This window comes from Rhinatrema bivittatum, chromosome 4 (assembly GCF_901001135.1).
Source record: "Rhinatrema bivittatum chromosome 4, aRhiBiv1.1, whole genome shotgun sequence".
NCBI lineage: Eukaryota > Metazoa > Chordata > Amphibia > Gymnophiona > Rhinatrematidae > Rhinatrema > Rhinatrema bivittatum.
Window position 1 is genome coordinate 124,454,506 of NC_042618.1, and position 19,568 is coordinate 124,474,073.

Sequence of the window (19,568 nt, forward strand, 5' to 3'; positions counted from 1 at the left end):
GAGCTGTGTACTACTGGGCTCAGTGCGTGAAGAAGTCTGCCTTGTGAACCGTACAGCTTTGCACACCCTCCCCTCCCCACACAATTAAAAATTATGCATTTATAATAGATTTTATATGAAAAATGACAAGTACAGTCTGAGGTAAAAAATATCACTTACAACATGTATATTATATTTACATGCACTATGGTGGTGCCAACCAGAAAATCCTGCAAAAAAAGTAAAAAAAAAAATACTTGGAACCCATATGACATTAGGCTTCTTATCAAAATACTGTCAGGGGCGTTAAATCCACACTCCATGTACATGTACAAAGAAAGGAGGAGTGCAGAAAATTCTAAGTCGTTCTTTTTTCAATTTTCCAAAAGTAATATTTATTTTTATCTTTCAGAACATGCACAGATTTTAATTGAAAGGGACTCAAAGTTCAAAACAATTCTAAAACAACTCAAAAAGTCCGGACACGGACACCATGTTTCACCAAGGAAGGCTGAGTCGGGAGGGACAGAAAAGTAATTGTTCATGTGCTTTTATAGATTTTTCTTTGAATTGTTTTAGAATTGTGGAGGTTCGATGTCTGGCACCTCGACAGAAGGTGAACACCTCGGTGTGGAAGGCCGCTTGGCTGTCGACTTCTCCAGGGATAGTAGAGATTCCGGAATTGAAGGATGTCGATGCCGATGTTTTGACCGATGCTCCGATGCTGATTTAGTCGATGCCGCGGATAGGGTCGGTGATAAACGGTCCCCTGAACGTTCCAGATGACATTTTTTTTTAAGGATTATTCTTTTTGAAGCTCTGGCCGGAGACGACTGAGTGGACATCGAAGGGGAAGGTAAAAGTTGAAGATGGAACAAATGTTCTATTTTTTCTTGTCGTGCTTTCCAAACTTTAGCGGTCATTTCTGCACATTTTGGGCAGGATGAAACATCATGAGATTGGCCCAAACAAAGTACACTCTCTAGGTGTGGATCTGTAATCGACATGGTCCGATTACATTTGGGACATTTTTTAAATCCCGTGGCCATGATAACCGACAGCCGTCGATGGATATCTGATGAAAAATGTTTAAACTCAAATGAGTTGGAAAGGAATTAATCTACTCACCGGCCAGTGGTAATGAGAGAGACCCCGTTTGTGGGAGAGGGAAAATTGAATTTTGATCTGATTTTTAGTCAGAATTGTGTGAAGAATTTCACACATGCTCCTGCTCCGCGATGCCAAAAGCAGCGTGGAAAAACGAAGACTGAAGGGAGACCCCTGTAGCTGAGAATATCATGGCATGCTGGGCATGCTCAGTGGGGCTCAGTGTGCCAGTCAAAAGTTTCTAGAAACTTTGACAAAGTTTTCCATGATAGGGCTCCATCAGTGACGTCACCCATATGTGAGGACTAGCATCCTGCTTGTCCTGGGATAACAACGTCAATCACAAAAAATTTTAAATCCGAAAGAGAATGGGATCAAAGGGCCCAGTGATCAACTAAGGGAGCATTTTCACGGAGATTTTTGATATTAGAGCGAGGTTTTATGATACGTGTCTTAATCATCCGGGATGTTTTACCCCACATATTTCTTTATTTAAAATCTTTTCTATACCGTCGTTAAGCAAGCTGCCATCACAACGGTTCACATATAGCTTGACATGGACAAATGATAACAGACAACCCCTAAGGAGGAACAATCTGAGGAGCCAAATAAAGAAAATGTCTTTCAAAATAGAGTGTGTAAAGTATGACATTGTGGATGTAAGAGGGCACACAGAACAGTGGCCACAGGGCTTGTGCACTCCTAAGACCTGAGGTTGTATGGAACTGGGCCGGTGTTCAGAATGGACCAGCATATCACGGAGGTTTTTACCCCGACGGTAATTAAACCGCAGGGAACTACTGAAGGTGTTAAGTAAAAGTGAAAACCAGTGCTTACGTATAATGTTACTGATCGTGCCACTAAGGGTCAAGAATGGAAGAATGCAATTAATAGAACCATCTATGGAGCGATCTTGTGTTAGAAACAACAAGTCTCGATTCACGTATAATGTTTGTTTAAATGCCTTCTTCAAAACTTTAGAAGGGTACCCCCTTTCACTGAACCAGGCAGACATCTGCTTAGCTTGTGACACAAATTCAGTTTTGGAGGAACAGAGCCGGCGCAGTCTCAAGAACTGGCCCGTAGGGATATTGTTCTTCAAAAAGCCTGGATGAAAGCTGTCAAAAATCAATAAAGTGTTGCGGTCTGTTTCTTTACGGTAAATAGAGGTCGAGAAGCCCTCACTATTGAAAGAAATCAAAATGTCAAGAAAGGGTATCTGGTTCGGATAAATATTAATATTAAACTGAAGGTTAGTATTACAATTGTTTAGCCAGTCTAGAAAGAGAAAAAAATTGTACATCAGTACCAAGCCAAACTAAAAAAAAATCTATATACCGTACCCATAGATGTATGGGTATGAACCAATCGGATGTGTAAACAAATTTCTCTTCAAAATCTGCTACATATAAACATGCCAAACTTGGAGCCATAGTGGCGCCCATGGCCGTGTCCTTTATCTGTTGAAAGAAGTTGGAATCAAAAGTAAAATAATTTTTAGTAAGAGCTAATTCAATCAAAAAAAGAAGTGGGTACACGAAGGGGGCCAGTGTGGAGGTTTAAGGTACGTTCAATAACTTTCAATGCCTCTTCCTGAGGAATATTGGAATATAGTGAAATTATATCTAGCGTAACTAAACAACACAGGCCAGATGGACTAATTAAGTTACTCAGGATGGAGATCAAATGTGTGGTATCCCTCACGAAAGATCTGCTCAGGGGTACAAATGGTCATAAGAAAACATCAACAAATTTGGACAAAGGTTCAAGTAAAGATACAATCCCTGACACAATGGGACAGCCTGGTGGATTCTGCAGGGATTTGTGAATTTTAGGTAGGATATAAAACACCGGAGTAACCGGGAAATCAACTACCAAAAATTAAGCCTCCCATGTAGTTATGTATCTATGATCCACTGCCTCTTGTACTAGCTCCTTTATCATTTATTTATTTATTTACTTCTTTTTTTTACTATACCAATGTTCAGGACAAAAGTCTTATCACACCGGTTTACATCGAACAAGGGGAAAAAAGTGCGAAACATGAGAAAGTTACATATAACAGGGAGATGAAATCAGGATAACTTAGTATGAAGGTAACTTAAAGTTAGCCCAGAAATTAAATCAGAACTTAACTCAAGACTTAACATAACAACATAAGAAATTACCATGCTGGGTCAGACCAAGGGTCCATCAAGCCCAGCATCCTGTTTCCAACAGAGGCCAAAACCAGGCCACAAGAACCTGGCAAGTACCCAAACACTAAGAAGAACCCATGCTACTGATGCAATTAATAGCAGTGGCTATTCTCTAAGTATAATTGATTAATAGCCATTAATGGACTTCTCCTCCAAGAACTTATCCAAACCTTTTTTGAACCCAGCTACACTAACTGCACTAACCACCTCCTCTGGCAACAAATTCCAGAGCTTTATTGTGCATTGAGTGAAAAAGAATTTTCTCCAATTAGTCTTAAATGTGCTACTTGCTAACTTCATGGAATGCCCCCTAGTCCTTCTATTATTCGAAAGTGAAAATAACAAAGGCACATCTACTCTAGATCGCTCTCATGATCTTAAAGACCTCTGTCATATCCCCCCTCAGCAGTCTCTTCTCCAAGCTGAAAAGTCCTAACCTCTTTAGTCTTTCCTCATAGGGGAGTTGTTCCATTCCCCTTATCATTTTGGTAGCCCTTCTCTGTACCTTCTCCATCGCAATTATATCTTTTTTTAGATGCGGCGACCAGAATTGTACACAGTATTCAAGGTGCGGTCTCACCATGGAGCGATACAGAGGCATTATGACATTTTCCGTTTTATTCACCATTCCCTTTCTAATAATTCCCAACATTCTGTTTGCTTTTTTGACTGCCGCAGCACACTGTACCGACGATTTCAATGTGTTATCCACTATGACACCTAGATCTCTTTCTTGGGTTGTAGCACCTAATATGGAACCCAACATTGTGTAATTATAGCATGGGTTATTTTTCCCTATATGCATCACCTTGCACTTATCCACATTAAATTTCATCGGCCATTTGGATGCCCAATTTTCCAGTCTAACAAGGTCTTCCTGCAATTTATCACAATCTGCTTGTGATTTAACTACTCTGAACAATTTTGTGTCATCTGCAAATTTGATTATCTCACTCGTCGTATTTCTTTCCAGATCATTTATAAATATATTGAAAAGTAAGGGTCCCAATACAGATCCCTGAGGCACTCCACTGTCCACTCCCTTCCACTGAGAAAATTGCCCATTTAATCCTACTCTCTATTTCCTGTCTTTTAGCCAGTTTGCAATCCACGAAAGGACATCACCACCTATCCCATGACTTTTTACTTTTCCTAGAAGCCTCTCATGAGGAACTTTGTCAAACGCCTTCTGAACTCATACTCTTTCTTGGGGCCACGGGGGCTGATGCTGTATCACTTCAAATTTGGCTCAGCACTGCTCCTTCTCTTGTTCCTGCGCAGGTTAACCTCACTTCCTCTTCCAGGCAATACCGATAAGGCGGCCATAACGCCCACGTGGCTCCCCACCACAAGTTCTTTTTAGATGGCTGCTTCATGCTGCAATCAGCTCTGCTACTACGTTCCAACTGGGCTTGTTACTGCTGACAGCCCGGGTGGAGGAAGAGATCTCTGCATTCCGCTGGAGAAGAGGAAGGAGAGGGAAGATTAGCCGAATCAGCAGGAGACCAGGAAGCTTGGTTTCGGTATTCTGAAGCAGAGGCAGCAACACACCAGTTTGTGATTCGTGACACACTGGTTGAGTCGCTGATCTACGGAAAACACCATTTATGGTAAGCAAACTTGCTTTTTTCTGTCAATAAGTGAGTGAATAAGCTATGCTGAATGGGGAGTTCCAAGCTGAGGGTTGCTACATAGGGAGCATGGTGATGCTCAAGTTATAATTTGCAACCCGATCACCTAGGTGGCAGGCTCTGCACACTTGGAATTCTGGCTAAGACGGCTCTCCCAACTGAAGAGTCAGATTCAGAAAGTATATCCAGACAGTAGTGTGCTGTGAAGATATGGATTGATGACCATGTTGCAGCTCTGCAGATGTCTGCAATGGAAACAACGCTCAAATGTGCCAGTGAGGACGCCATGGCCCTTATTTGGTGTGCCTTCACTTTTCCAGGAAGAGGGGTAGCAGATGTGGTATGGCAGTAACAGATGCAGCTTGTCAACCAGTTGGCTAAGGTTCTTTTGGAAACAACCACTCCTAGATTGTTAGGATTGTAGGAGATAAATAGTTGCTGAGATCTCCAATGAGCCTGTGTTCTCGCTATGTAATAAGCCAGAGCTCATTTACAATCCAATGTATGCAAAGTTTTTCCCTTTGTGAAGCATGGGGCTTTGGAAAGAACATTGGGAGAGCAACAGATTCATTTAAATGGAAGGCTGATACCACTTTTGGCATAAATTTAGGGTGAGGCCGCAATAGCACTTTTTCACAGAAGAACTGAAGATAAAGTGGAAAATGTACCAATGCTTGCAGTTCGCTGATTCATCAGGCAGATGTAATTGCCACTAAGGATAGTACCTTCCAAGTAAGGAACTTCAGTTCAGCCATAGCCAGGGGCTTGAACGAATTGGACATGAGGGCAATTAACACTAGGTTCACATCCCACGAAATCAGAGTTTTTTGTATCGGTGGGCAAATGTGTAAAGACCTTTCATGAAGAGACACACTAGTGGATGCATGGCGATGGAGCTCCCATCCACTGGAAGATGGTGTGATGCGATAGCACTCAAATGGACTCTAACTGAGAAAGTTTGGAGACCCTTTTGAAACAAGTGATATACGCAATTGAGTATGAGTTTAGGGGAACAATTGTTTATTTATTTATTTATTTGCAGTTTTTATATACCAACATTTGTTTAGTAACCTCACGTCTGTTGACAATTAACAGAAACATTGCAACTGTGCTAAATAAAATGAACATTTGCAACAGTGCTTTACAATTAACTTAACTTATTAACTGTATTGCTGAACGTATAAGACTATAAATAAATGGGTTAAGGGACTGTTCCTGGCACCAAAGTACGTAACGGAACCATTTGAAGGAATAGTTATGAGTGTAGGCCTTCTGAGATGAAAGGAAAGCATCCTGAACCGCTGTTTGTGCACCAAGTCTTAGAACCCTTGGATCTCCAATCTCCAAGCAGTGAGGTGGAGAGATGAGAGAAGGGGGTATAGAAAGGTTATCCTTTCCTGCATCAGAAGTGTTGGATGACAACCCAGAGATCTGGGCGGTCACGCTGATAATTGTAATAGATATGTACCATAGTTGTCTCGGCCATGCTGGGACCACGAGAATCATGCCCGCCTTTCAAGGATGCACTTCTGAACTGTGCGGTTTATGAGTGGGATCAGCAGGAAAGCATAGCGTAGACCCTCGGACCACGAGAGAAGAAAGGCATCCTGGGTTATCCTGTTCAGGGACAGGAGGATAAAGCAGAAGGCTTCCACTTTTGCGTTGTACTGGGTCGCAAATAGGTCTATGAAAGGTGCTCCCCACTCGCCGAAGAGCCTGCCTGCCACGATTTAATCGAGGGACCATGCGTGTGGATGAAACATTGCTGAGCTTGTCTGCCTGTGTATTCACTACTCCTGGGAGACACGTTGCCTGAAGGTATATGGCTCGCTTGGTCGCCCATTCCCAAGACAGAGTTGCTTCTTTGCTCAGTATCAGTGAACCTGATCCGCTTTGCTTATTTATGTATCGCATTGCAACTTGATTGTCCATATGGATCATTACTGTCTTTCCCACTAGGAACTCTTCGAACACCATCAGTGCTTTGCGAATAGCTCTCAGTTCTAGAAGGTTGATCTGATAAGGAGGATTCGTCTAGGGACCATAGTCCCTGTGTTTGATAGTGAAGCAGATGCGCACCCCAACCCGTGATGGAAGCATCTGTGTTAAGAATTATTTGATGGGTCAGGGGCTGCAGAGGGGCTCCCTGTGTTAGCGATTTGGTACATAGCCACCAACAAATGTCTTTTTTCATCGAAGATGTTATAGACACTTTGCCAGATAGGCGTTGTGATCCCTGAGTCCACTGACTTTTAGTCTCCTTTTGGTCCCCTCAAGCGTCTGATATGTAGCCGGGTGAGAGGCACTACATGAAATGCGGCCACCATGTGGCTTAGGAGTTTTATTAGTAGACGGACAGTGAATCTGGATTTGCTCTGTAAGTATAATGCCAGGACACGGAGGCGTTCTACTGTGTTCTTGGGTAGGAAGGCCCTCTCTTGGATTGAGTCTATGTTTGCTCCTATAAATTGCAGTATCTGGACTGGCTGAAGAATGGATGTCTCGTAGTTCACGAGAAAACCCAACTCTTCGAGGCAGCATATTGTAGTCCACAGGTCTGTTTGAAGATCTTGAGAATTGGGAGATACTATTATCGTCCAGGTATGGGAAAATTCATAAACTTTTTGTGAAGGTGTGCCACAGCCACTGCTAAACACTTTGTGAAGACCCATGGGGCAGAGCAGAAACCAAACAGAAGAACTTTGTACTGATAGTGGGATTTGTTTATTCAGAAGCACAGGTAATGCCAACAGGAGTAGTGAATCGAAATATGCACATAGGCAACCTTGAGATCGAAAGAGTACATTCAGTCCCCCTGTTGAATAAGGGAAGGATAATCTTTAGAGCTGTCATTTTGAATTTCTCTATCAAGTGTTTTGTTGAATAGGTGAAGGTCTAGAATGGGACGCATGTCTCCCATGTGCTTGGGGATAAGGATGTATTGGGAATAAAATCCTGTACTGTGGTGAGATAGTGGAACGCTCTGTATCACCCTGACTGAGCAATTTATTTGCTTCTTGCTATAAGAGGGGAAGTTGGTTGAGATGCTTGACCGGCGGGGGCAAATGTGGTAAACGAGGGAGGGACTTACATTGCAAGTGGTACCCCTGCTGGATAATATTCAAAACCCATCAGTCGGAAGTAATTTTGGTCCATGCCTCCCAATGCTCAGAGAGTTTCCCACCCTACAGGGATGACTGTAGTTGTGTTGGGTTTCAGTGGCTGTGGCGTGGCGTTCCTCAAAAACCCTGCTAACCTTTGGGTGTAGTTTGTTGAGGGGGCTTTTGTTGCCTACGATCTCATGAGCATGCTCTCTGCGCAGTTTGCAGTTGTTGTGAACGAGGCTGCTCATAGAGCTGTTGGTAGGAGGAAGGTCTGTACTGTAAGTATTGCCTAAAGGATTTCCTTGGATAGTACAGCCTTTTGTAGTGCGAAAATGGTCATTTGGCAGATGCAGAATAGTTGCTCGTTAAGGTGAGGGATTGCACTGCTATGTTCTGCTCTTTGATTTGTGCCACTGTTTCGCAGAGCTTGTCCCCAAAAAGATTGTCCCTAAGACAAAGGAGATCTGCCAGTTTGTCAGGTACATCCTCCCTAATGGAGCTCGCTTGAAGCCAAGATGTTCTGTGAGTCTCTATCATCAATGTCGAGGCTCTAGAGGTAGTTTTGAAAGCTTAATATACTGAGCAGAGGAGATGACAGACTTCTTCCTCCAGGTCAATTAAAAAGTTGAGAAGTGATCTGTTCACCAGTGTCCGAGCGCATAAAGGGTTTCAGTAGCTGCAAGCATTCATATATGTATTGGGCCATACATAATTGGTGTTGCTGGATGTGAGGCAAGCATAGAGTTCTGAAAGATCTTTTTCACAAAGTATTCCAGAATTTTGTTATCCTTTCCTGGGAGGAGATGGCATGGAGTTTAGACTTCCTTGCTTTTCTCATAGCTAACTCAACCACTACTGACATGTGTGGGAGATGAACCAGGCCATAACATTGAGACTTTTTAAGACGGTACTTCAAGTCTAACTTTCTGGCCACCGGTAAATCAGAGTGACGAGATTCCCAGGATTAAGGAGGGCTGATTCTAGGACTGAATGAGGTGGTAGAGCCGTCTGTTCTGAAGGAACATCTAGTACCTTTAAGAGCCCAAAACATTCTTTCTGGGGGTCTGGGGTCTTTTGAATTTCTACATTAAGCAAGGCCCCCATTTTTTCCATAAATTTTGGATATGTGAGATCCTCAGGCGGGGGAAGTGTATTCTGGAGGGTCCTCTAGTTCATCTGAGGGGAGTCCAGTAGAAGAAGTGGAGATAAAGAAGGAGATTAATCTGGAGGAGGAGACTCTCGCCTCTCCATCTCTTCCTCTGGATCTGGGGACACGTCATGTGGCTCCCGAGTTCTTGGGCTTTGTGCTGGTGAGTGTGAACTGAATAGAGGGGAGACCACTCCATGATGAGGCTTGAGACAGTCAGATGCAAAACCTCGAAAGACTGACCTCTGGATGGTGAGAGGCAAAAAAACAGACAGAATGGCTGAAATTTGGTGCATGATCTCTGTGGAGCACTTCCAAGGTTTCTGGGACATAGGACTATGCACGGTGGTAGATGGGGATACTGAACAGCGACCCGTACATGGTTGCACAGCTACTTTGTAAATATCTGAGGTTGGAGAATGGAGGGGTCTGACAGAGTCTCCTTCACCATTTTCTTAGTTTTTGGATAAAGTGGTCCCTGGAGATGAGAAATTTCCTGTCTTCTTCTGCATTCCCTTAATAGACCTGAATATACCTGCTGACTGTGGCATGAAGATCCCGAAGAGATAATGGAGGGGGATCTGGGTCATGGGGACAAAGACCTGGGTTGGAAGGTCTGTAGAATGGGTTCCATGTCTTCTGCCACTTCTAGGTCCTGGGATGTTTGTTCTCTAGAGGCGTTACGTGTATCTCTAGATGTTGGTCTCTCCTGGTATTGAAATCTCGAGTTTGGATCTTCTAAAAGATAAAGATCTTTCCATGGGGTTTTAAGAATCTTGACTGCATCATTGGATACAATTGTACGTCATGCAGAATGAGCTTGCATGGCACAGTAGACTTTCCTGCATTGTTGTTTGGTGCTTTGCGCCGTGGACTGGTGCCAATGCAATGTTATCCAACGCAGGTCTCTCTTTGGATGATGCTGGCTTGTCACGAGATGATGCAGATGTTTCATGTGGTCGACGGCGTCTATGGCTTGACTCAACGCAGATGGCTGGGGTGCGTTGTCTGCCAATGTATCCGTGGGATGAAATGATGCAGAGACATGAGTAGACAGTCTTGTATCGATGTGCTTGGGCTTGCTGTGATCTGTAGCGGACGGTCTTGCCGGTGCTGAAGGAGTTTCCAAAACACCAGCTTTTTTAATTTTTGGCCTGGTTTCATGTGATTTGTGGTGTTTCTTTTTCTTTAGCTGAGTCGCCGTGTCCTCCAAAGAAGCCCTTTTTCGGGTCTCTGTAGGAGTGTGAGGCTTCAGGCCTGGCGACAATTGAATGGAATGACTAGGGGAGGGTGCATAACTACTGGAGTAAGAAAAGGTAGTTTCTCCCCGAAGCCTTGCAATCTTGTCAACTCTGTCTCAAGGCTTGGTCCGGACCATGACCAGGAAAGCCTGGTAGTGGTCCGGATCAAGGTGGAGATAATTGTGTCCGTCCGTGGCAGACATGATGTGCCCATAGGAGCAGTATTTGAAGCCCAGGGTCTTCCTTGCTGTCCACATCAGTAATAAAAGAGTGCAACTGAGGAGAAAAATTCACGTCCACATGCAACGTGGAAAAAAAAAAACGCAACTGACTAAAACCGTTAATGACGACTGAGGGACGCGGGTAGGAACTCCCACGCATGAGCAAAGCAAAGTTCTGCAATTGGATAAGAAGATTCCGATCCACACTGCCGAAGGACATTGCACCCATTCAGCATGGCTCATTCTCTTGCTTATTGACAGAAAATCACTGTAATTGATACCATCCCGGTTACCAAATGGTGTTCAACTTATAATCATTAACTATCCACCAACCTCCCTAAGTTCTTATTTGTAGTGTCCACTAATTTTTTTTTTTTTATATTTTAAAGATTTTTTTGCATTTAAAATTAATCAATTTACCATTTGAAACATTTGTTGTTAAAGTGCATCTATTTTTGTAATAGCTCACACCATACAATAATATACGTTCCTTTATAATGAATAAGTCTTCTTCAACCATAATACTTAGCTTACTGTATTCCATATCCCAACTTGGCCCGGTTTCAGAATTAATCCTTCGGCAGGGGAACAGTATCAAAGTTAATTTCCCAATCTTGTTCATTCGGCTCTAATGCTCAAAAATGGCGAAATACCGCTTCATCAAACTTACAAGTTTAAATATCCTACCATGTGACTCAGTCAACCAATCACATTCTTGTAAAGATATAATCAAACCAAAAGACAGCCAATCCAATTCCTCATCCAAACCCTTTGGAGACTCTGTAAAGTGTAAATCCAGTATTGTTTGCAATAATTCAATCTTGCCGGATAATTGCCTCCGCGAACAGTGTGTTCTATTTTTTCTATAACTGTCCACCACAATTCACTGAATATATGCTGCTTCTCTATATAATATGGGACAAAACTAAATATCATCATTCTTTGCAGGTTGCATTCTATTATCTTTTATTGAAACATTATGGAAAAAATATATTTAAAAAAATATGTGAATGAGATTTTAAGACTACATAGGTCCCTTCTAGAAAAGAGCAATTCCAAGATCTTGTTTTTGTTCAACAGGTGGAAACACTTAGCCCTTTAAAGCTAGCACCCAGTTGTCTTGGGCAATATTTTCTATAATATTCTACAAATCTCAGAATGTATGTTACTGATGGAAAGAGATATAACTATTTATATATTTTTGCCCCTCTCCAGCTTCTCTACTTTTTATAAGCAAAAGATAGGCCATTTTAAAGGGAGAAAAGCATGTTTAAAACAGAATAGATATTACTTGGTTGGCTCAATCTGAACTAAGTTTTAGTCAGAGGATGATGAACTGCACTGCACTGCAGTATTTCTGAGGTGGGTTAAATTGGTAATTTAATATTCCTAATCATGGTATTTAGCATTTTCTGAATTTTCAGTCTAATCTTAAACCAAGTTCAATTCCCTTCCAATATGAGCATTTGGCTTTCTAGACTAAAATAAGTAAGAAACAAAATCCTATTGCTGTAGTATATTCTCAGTCTAAATGTGTCACCTAGTTAACTACCTTCTTTCATTCTTCATTTATTGGATATCAGACTTTAATAAAATTTAAGATACTGCGAGTAATATGTAAGTGTTTTTTTAAACACTTTATAGACAAAGGATTATTGAAAAAAAAAAAAAAAAAAAAACCAAACATGATCCTTTAGTTAGTGCCTGAAAACCTGTCTTTTGAAAAAAAAATCAAAACACATTAACTGCAAAGCAAATAGAAATGCAAAATTAGCTAAATGCAAGCATTATCAATACCATTAGAATACTTTTTAGAAAACAGGGTAAGAAAACTATTACCTTATTGAGCTCTTCTATTCTTCTAATCAAGTACGGGTTACTTGATGAATTCTCAAAGTAGACATAATCTGCAAGAAAATAGGAAAAATATGAAAACAAAGAAGTGCCTTCATGTAGAACAATTCTAGCCAGATTTTAGGAGCACAAAAAATTGTTCCTTCAAAGAATAACTGGTCCTTTAAACTGCAGACAGGCGATAAGCACAAGAACCTTGAGCAGACTTCAAAACCAAACTACTTTAAAAAGTGTTTTATATCCCAAAATATATAGGACTATCATAAATCTTGAAAATTTTATGCTTGAAATATACCTGTTACAGGTAAGCAGCAGTTTATCACTAAAGACAGTACTTTACCAGCCACACACCTGAACAATATAATCTGACAGTGCCATTATGGAATACATTTTTTCAGTTCAGCCAAAGAACTCAATACCCTGTGGACAGCCTCAGTACTGTAATTAAACTAATGAACTCAGCTCCAGAAGGGAAGAAAGGAGAATTTATGATGGATTAGTGAACTGTCTTAAGAGAACACATGGACCAAGAAAACAGGAAGGGAGGCAATCTATGAAAGCCGTAATGGTATCAAATAAACAGGATAGATGCCAGATGTCCTTTATACACATACCACAATAAATGTGTATAAAGGACATCTGGCATCTATCCTGTTTAGAGAACACATGGTACAGGTAAGTAATTTTTCTCTACAGGTAAGCAGTTCACCATACTCACACACATGGAACTTCCTGGCTAAGTGCTATCCTCAACAAAAAACAAATGGAGAAACTACAAATTACCCACAGGGCAGAAATGTTTACAGTGAGATTTAAATTTTTTTAAAACCAGAAAGATGACCTGAAACAACAATGGGCCCTAGTAGGGCTGGAATTGAGCTATAACTTTCAAAGAGACCCTAGGGAACAGACTGACCAAACTTGCTGTCGCATTGAGAATATGCATCCAAACAGTACTGTGAGGTAAATGTATGAACAGAAAGCTGTATCACAACTCTGCATCTCTCTTCAATAAAGGTTGACCTCAGATAAGTCACTGACAAAGCTACAGCTCTAACATGAGTTGTGACATGCCCCAAGGTCAAACCAGCATGAGTACAAGCAAAAAATATGCAATCTGTTATCCAATTAACTAGGCCTCTCTTCAAAACAGCAATCCTAGGCTTGTTCGGGACAAAAAAAGTAAAACTATTAAATCGGCCCTTTGGGACCGATTCCAGACTGTGCACTAGCTGCTGCGCACAGCCTAACGCGAGTGGACATTTTGTATGCGCATCCATAACCCCTGATCCAATATGGGGATTAGCGCGTCCAAAATGAATTCAAATCTCTGCGTAGGTAATGGCCCTCATCATATGGAAATTTTGCAACATGGCAAATTTTACACTTGTCCGGGACTGGCATAAAGGGCGCTTGGAAAAAAAAGAAAAATCCTGATTTCTAAGATTCTTCCTAATAGCATCATAGCAATACTATGTAGGAGAAACCAAATAAAGCAGTATTTATTTAAAAAAAAAATTATTTGACAAAAAAAATTTTTAACGTCCAGTACACAGGCCATGCATCTTATGCCGGTAGCAGGAGAAAAATGGACGCTCATAGATTGAGCACCTGTTTTCCCAACCGGCTTGACAGCCCGCTTGACAGCTATTCTCCTGGGGCCCAATTCCAAGGAGGCGCTAGGGACACACATTTGTTCCTAGCACCTCCTTTTTAGCACGAGACCCTCATTTTAATATTGGATCAGGAGCCCAGGAGAGATGCCTGGGAACAGGTTAGGAAAACGAGAATTCAACACTGAGCACACATTTTCTGCGCACATTTACTGCATCGGCCCCAAGGTTTGGTGAAGTTTAGTCCACTACAAATAGAAGACAATAGCTCTTACAGTCTAAATCCGGAGTAGGTAGCTCTGGTCCTGGAGTGCCACAAAAAGTTCTCGTTTCAGGACATTCATAATGAATATGCATGAGAGAGATCTGCATACAATGTAGGCAGTGCATGCAAATATACCTCATTCAATATGGATATCCTTTATGCACATCTGATTATTAGATGAATGCAAACTGCTAAAGGGAGCACAGGTCTCAAAAATTTGTGACAAATACTATTTACTGATTTTAACAGATTATAAAGCAAATATAGCATATGCAAAAATTTGGACACCCTTCCAGATGATTTACTGGTTTTTTTTTTGGGGTTTTTTTTTTAAATAAAAAGATGTTAAGGCTCAAAACATTGATTGACTTGTTAGGCCTTCAGCGGATCAGGGGAAGCCAATTCCACCGTTAAACAAATACTGTTTTTCTGTTTACTTTCTACCCAGTCCTGAGGGCATGCCTAACCAGTCAAGTTTTCAGGATATCCACAATGAATTTGCATGAGATATATTTGCATACAATGGGCTAGATTTTGGGAGGATTTACGCACGCAGGGCACTCGCGCGCCGGTGCACCTATTTTGCATATGCGGCCGGCGCGTGCAAGTCCCGGGGCTTCGTAAAAGGGGCGGTCCAGGGCAGGGAGACGGTTCAGGGGCGGGCTGGGAGGCCGGTCTCGAGTCCCCTGGCACTGCGGCCTGTACCGGGGGATGCGAGGTGGCAGGCGTAACTTGCCCAACAAATGTAGGGGGAGGGATTTAGGTAGGGCCGGGGGGTGGGGGGACCCGGAAGGAAAGTTTCGGAGCGGCCTCGGAGGAAACAGAGGCAGGCGGCGCGGCTCAGTGCGCGCAGGCTACAGATTTTGCGCAGCCTTGCACGCTCAGACCCTGGATTTTATAAGATACACGTGGCTATGCACGTATCTTATAAAACCCGGCGTACTTTTTAAAGATCTACCTCAATGTAAGCCGTGCATGCAAATCTCTCATATGCATATTCACTGTGGATATCCTGAATGGCAATAAGGAGAGAGAATGTGATGGCAGGGAAGAGTTGATTAATCTCATATCCACCATCCAATCAAGTCCATCCTCCATTTTTCTTGGCTACTACGCTTTGAATTTGCTATGGTAAAGTTCAAGATACACATTAAAATGGGAAGAAAATTAAAAACTGGACTCACAACATAAGGTTTTTGAAAGTTTTAAGAAATTCAAAATAGAATGGAGAGAAACAATGTTTACACTGCAAGTGGTGCAGCATTGAAACTGACACTGGGTCTGACTGAATTAAAAAATATTTAGAAATCAAACATTTAAAGTTAAAAGAAGATGGGGAAAACAGAAACAAGTTCACACTGGAATCTGCATTCACGTGTGCACAGCAGAAAGAGCAAGATCAACATGATGTAATACATGAATTTGCTTTCCGTTGATGAGCAGACTGAATCAGCCATTACATGTGAGTGATGACATCCAGAGACACTAAATGGACTTCTCTCCAAGCTGTAGAGATTTGAGCTCTAGTGGGCATGTGTGGGAATTCCCATATGAGCGTTGCCTCTTGAGCCTCCTCAGTCATATTTTGTCCAAACTAAAGCACACAGATGTGTACTTAGTTTCTCCTTTACATTTTTCTTCAATTTGATATTTTTTCCTTAGAATATTCCTTCTGCAGCCACCCAAACAGCACTTTTCAGTTTAAAAAAGTGGCCAGAAATTATATGTTCGTTTAACTCATTTAACTGTTCGTTGTAAATATTTAAAATGCTATTAACCTTTTCTTTTTCCTTCCTCTCCCAGTTTAAGCATCCCTGTTTTTTGTAACTGCTTTCTTCCGCACTACAGTTAGTTTGTTTTTTCTTTCTATGCACCACTGTTTTAATGTAAACCAGCATGATGTGATTTTATCATGAATGCCGGTATATAAAAACCTTAAATAAAAAATAAATAAAATGTAAATGGGATGATTCAGAGAAACTGAAACAAGTCTCATTGAACTGGAACTAGAGCAAATTGACAAACTAAAAAGTAGTAAACCACTTGGACCAGATGGTATACATCCCAGAGTATTGAAAGAAATGAAAAATATAATTACAGACCTACTATTAGTAATTTGTACGCTATATCATTAATATCAGCTATAGTACCTGAAGACTGGAAGATGGCCAGTGTAACACCTGTTTTTAAAAGGGTTCCAGGGTGATTCAGGAAACCTCAGACCAGTGAGCCTGATATCATGCTGGGAAAAATGATTGAAACTATTCTAAAGAACAAAATTACGGTACTGAACATATAGATAGACATAGTTTAATGGGACAAAGTCAACATGGATTTAGCCATGGGAAGTCATGCATCACCAATTTGCAACTTTTTTTTTTTAAGGAATGAATAAACATGTGGCTAAAGGACAGCCAGTTGATATAGTGTACCTGGAGTTTCAGACAGCGTTTGATAACGTACCTCATGAGAGACTCTTGAGGCAATTCAAAAAAGTTATGGATAAGAGGCAACGTTCTATTGTGGATTGAGAACTGGGTAACAGAGAAAACAGTAGGGCTAAATGGTCAATTTTCTCAATGGAGAAAAGTGAATAGTGGAGTGCCCCAGGGATTTTACTAGAACCGCTGCTTTTTAACATTTACAAGTGACCTACAAATGGGAATAGTGAGTGAGGTGATCAAATTTGTTGATACAAAATTATTCAAAGTTGTTAAATCACAGTAAGATTGTGAAAAATTGCAAGAGAATTTGCAGACTGGGAGAATGGGCATCCAAATGGTAGGTACCATTTAACGTGGACAAGTACAAAGCAATGTATATAGGAAACAGCAACCCAAATTCTAACTAAACAATGCAAAAGTTCCATATTGGCGTCACCACCCAGGAAAAGGATCTAGGCATCATCATGGATAACATGTTGAAAAACTCTACTCTGCACGCAGCAGTAGCTGCCAAGAAAGCACACAGATTGCTAGTAATTATTAGGAAAGGAATGGCGAATAAAACAAACTATTAGGGATGTATATTCGTTGGTCAATCATTTCATAATACGTGGGTAAGTATCCTTGCTTGTATAATGGAAAATGTACACGTGCACTAGATACGCGCCTACTGTGAAACAAATCAAACGAATGACCAACGAAGGAACGTGCACTAGATACGCGCCTACTGTGAAACAAATCAAAACGAATAACCAACCAAGGAACATCCCTAGAGACTATCATAATACCTCTGTATTGCTCCATGGTGCGATGCACCTTGCATACTGTGTTCAGTTCTGGTTACCACATCTCAAAAAAGATATAGCGGAATTAGGAAAGATACAAAGAAGCGCAAACAAAATGATGATGATGATGATGATGATGATGATGAAGGGGATGGAACAATGCCCCTATGAGGAAATGCCAAAGAGGTTAGGGTACTTCAATTTAGAGAAGAGACAGCAGAGGGGAGATATGATAGAGGTCTATAAAATGAGTGGAGTAAATGGGTAAACATTGGTTAATTCCTTCAAAAAAGTACAGACTAGGAGACATTCAATGAAGTTACTAGGTGATACATTTAAGACAAATAGGAGAAATTTTTTTTTAACTCTGTGCATAATTAAATTCAAATTCACTGCCAAAAGATGTGGTAGAAGCAGTTAGTGTGGTTGGGCTTAAAAAAGGTTTGGACAAGTTATTGAAAGAAAAGTCCATAAACCATTATTAAAAGTAGACTTGGCAAAATCCACTGTTTATTCCTGAGATAAGCAACATAGAATCTATCAACCTTTTGGGATCCTGCCAGGTTCTTGTGACCTGGATCGGCCACTGTTGGAAACAGGATACTGGGCTTGATGGACTTTTAGTCTAATCCTATAAGCAAATCTTAATATTCTTTTTTTTTTTTTTAATTACTATTTTTATTAGGATTTCATCAATTTTTACATCAATAAAATACATGAAATAAGGATTTCACAAGTGTCAAGAAAAACAACCAAAATAATTATGGATTATCATCCAAAAAGACCTTTTTTCTAGCCCTCATTAAAATGGAGAGTGCAACCAAGCAAAGAAAAAAAAAAAAAAAAAACCAAATATCAATTTCATACAGAGGGACATGTTATTTCTATTTTTTTACATCTATTCCTCAGCAGTCCTCTAAATCACTCAGTTTTCAACTCTTTATCAAGAAGAAAAGTTTCTAAATGTGTTGGATCATAGACGATAAACTTATTTCCATTTAAAGTAATGCAACACTTGCATGAAAATTTAAGTATAAACAATGCACCTAATGACAAAGCCCTATCTTTTAATACTAGAAATTGTTTTCTTTTCATCTGGGTGGGTCTAGCCACATCTTGACTCTGAGGTGATGAATGGTAGCAGGGACTCTGTATTGAGCCCGAAGAAAAAGATACATCTGGGTTAGGATTTAAGGAAACATCATTCATTCTACGTAATATATGGCTATCCATGGGCCCCCTAACCGCCCCAGGTATTGGAACAGAAGGAAATACCTTAATTTTCCTTTTCCTGCCCATGTATCTTCAAGAAATTATTTCCGATGTTAACTGGAGACAAGGAGCATTCCCCTTAGGCACGCTCCTTTGGCAGTACGCCGACAGCTGGGCGTCACAGCCCCCTGGCTTTAACCAGTTCCAGACCCGGTCCGATGACCTCACAGGAGGCGTGGCTCAACTCAGATCCGCGGAGAAAAAGTTCAGAGGTTTGTTTTTTGGTTTTTTTTTTATTTCACAGGCTCTAAGCAGTCCCTCTGGCTGTAGTTTCCCTCCAGCAGGAGGAAATCCCTCCAGTTGCACTCCCAAAATCTTAACATTCTTATGGCGCCAAGATTTCTGTACTACCTGAAAATATCAGGCCACAAGAGAAAAAAAACCCCAACAGTGAATGCTTTCAAATGCTGCCCACGAGGAAAGATTATGTCCTTCACCAATGGACACAAACTCTGCTACTGTTTACTGAGAACAGATCATGAACAGAATTGTGCAGCCAATGGACAGATATCGCCAGGCTCACAACATTCCAGGGCCTTATGAATGGACGAGCTGCATAAATCTCAGAGGTAGCAGCCAGCCATTCTTCCTCCTGCAGTGCAGCATGAACTGCCTCCTCAGGAAAATCCATGAATCATAGGTGCTCCAAAACTCCCTTGACCATGAAAGTAGAGTCCATGGGGTCAAATTCAGCTGCCCAGCAGTCA

At 41.2% G+C, this 19,568-nt stretch overlaps 1 protein-coding gene across 11 annotated transcripts in view; it reads right to left on the reverse strand.

Annotated features, from left to right (window-relative positions):
• The window catches only part of MTA1 (metastasis associated 1), an 885,916-nt gene that overhangs the window by 740,021 nt on the left and 126,327 nt on the right, over positions 1-19,568 (reverse strand). For all 11 annotated transcript variants that reach the window (XM_029598824.1, XM_029598817.1, XM_029598815.1 and 8 more), the window contains one exon: positions 12,468-12,535. Coding sequence is in view for 10 of the 11 variants with exons in the window: in XM_029598817.1 (XP_029454677.1) it covers positions 12,468-12,535 (68 nt within the window). In the remaining variant the exon portion in view is untranslated. The remainder of the gene's footprint in view (positions 1-12,467; positions 12,536-19,568) is intronic.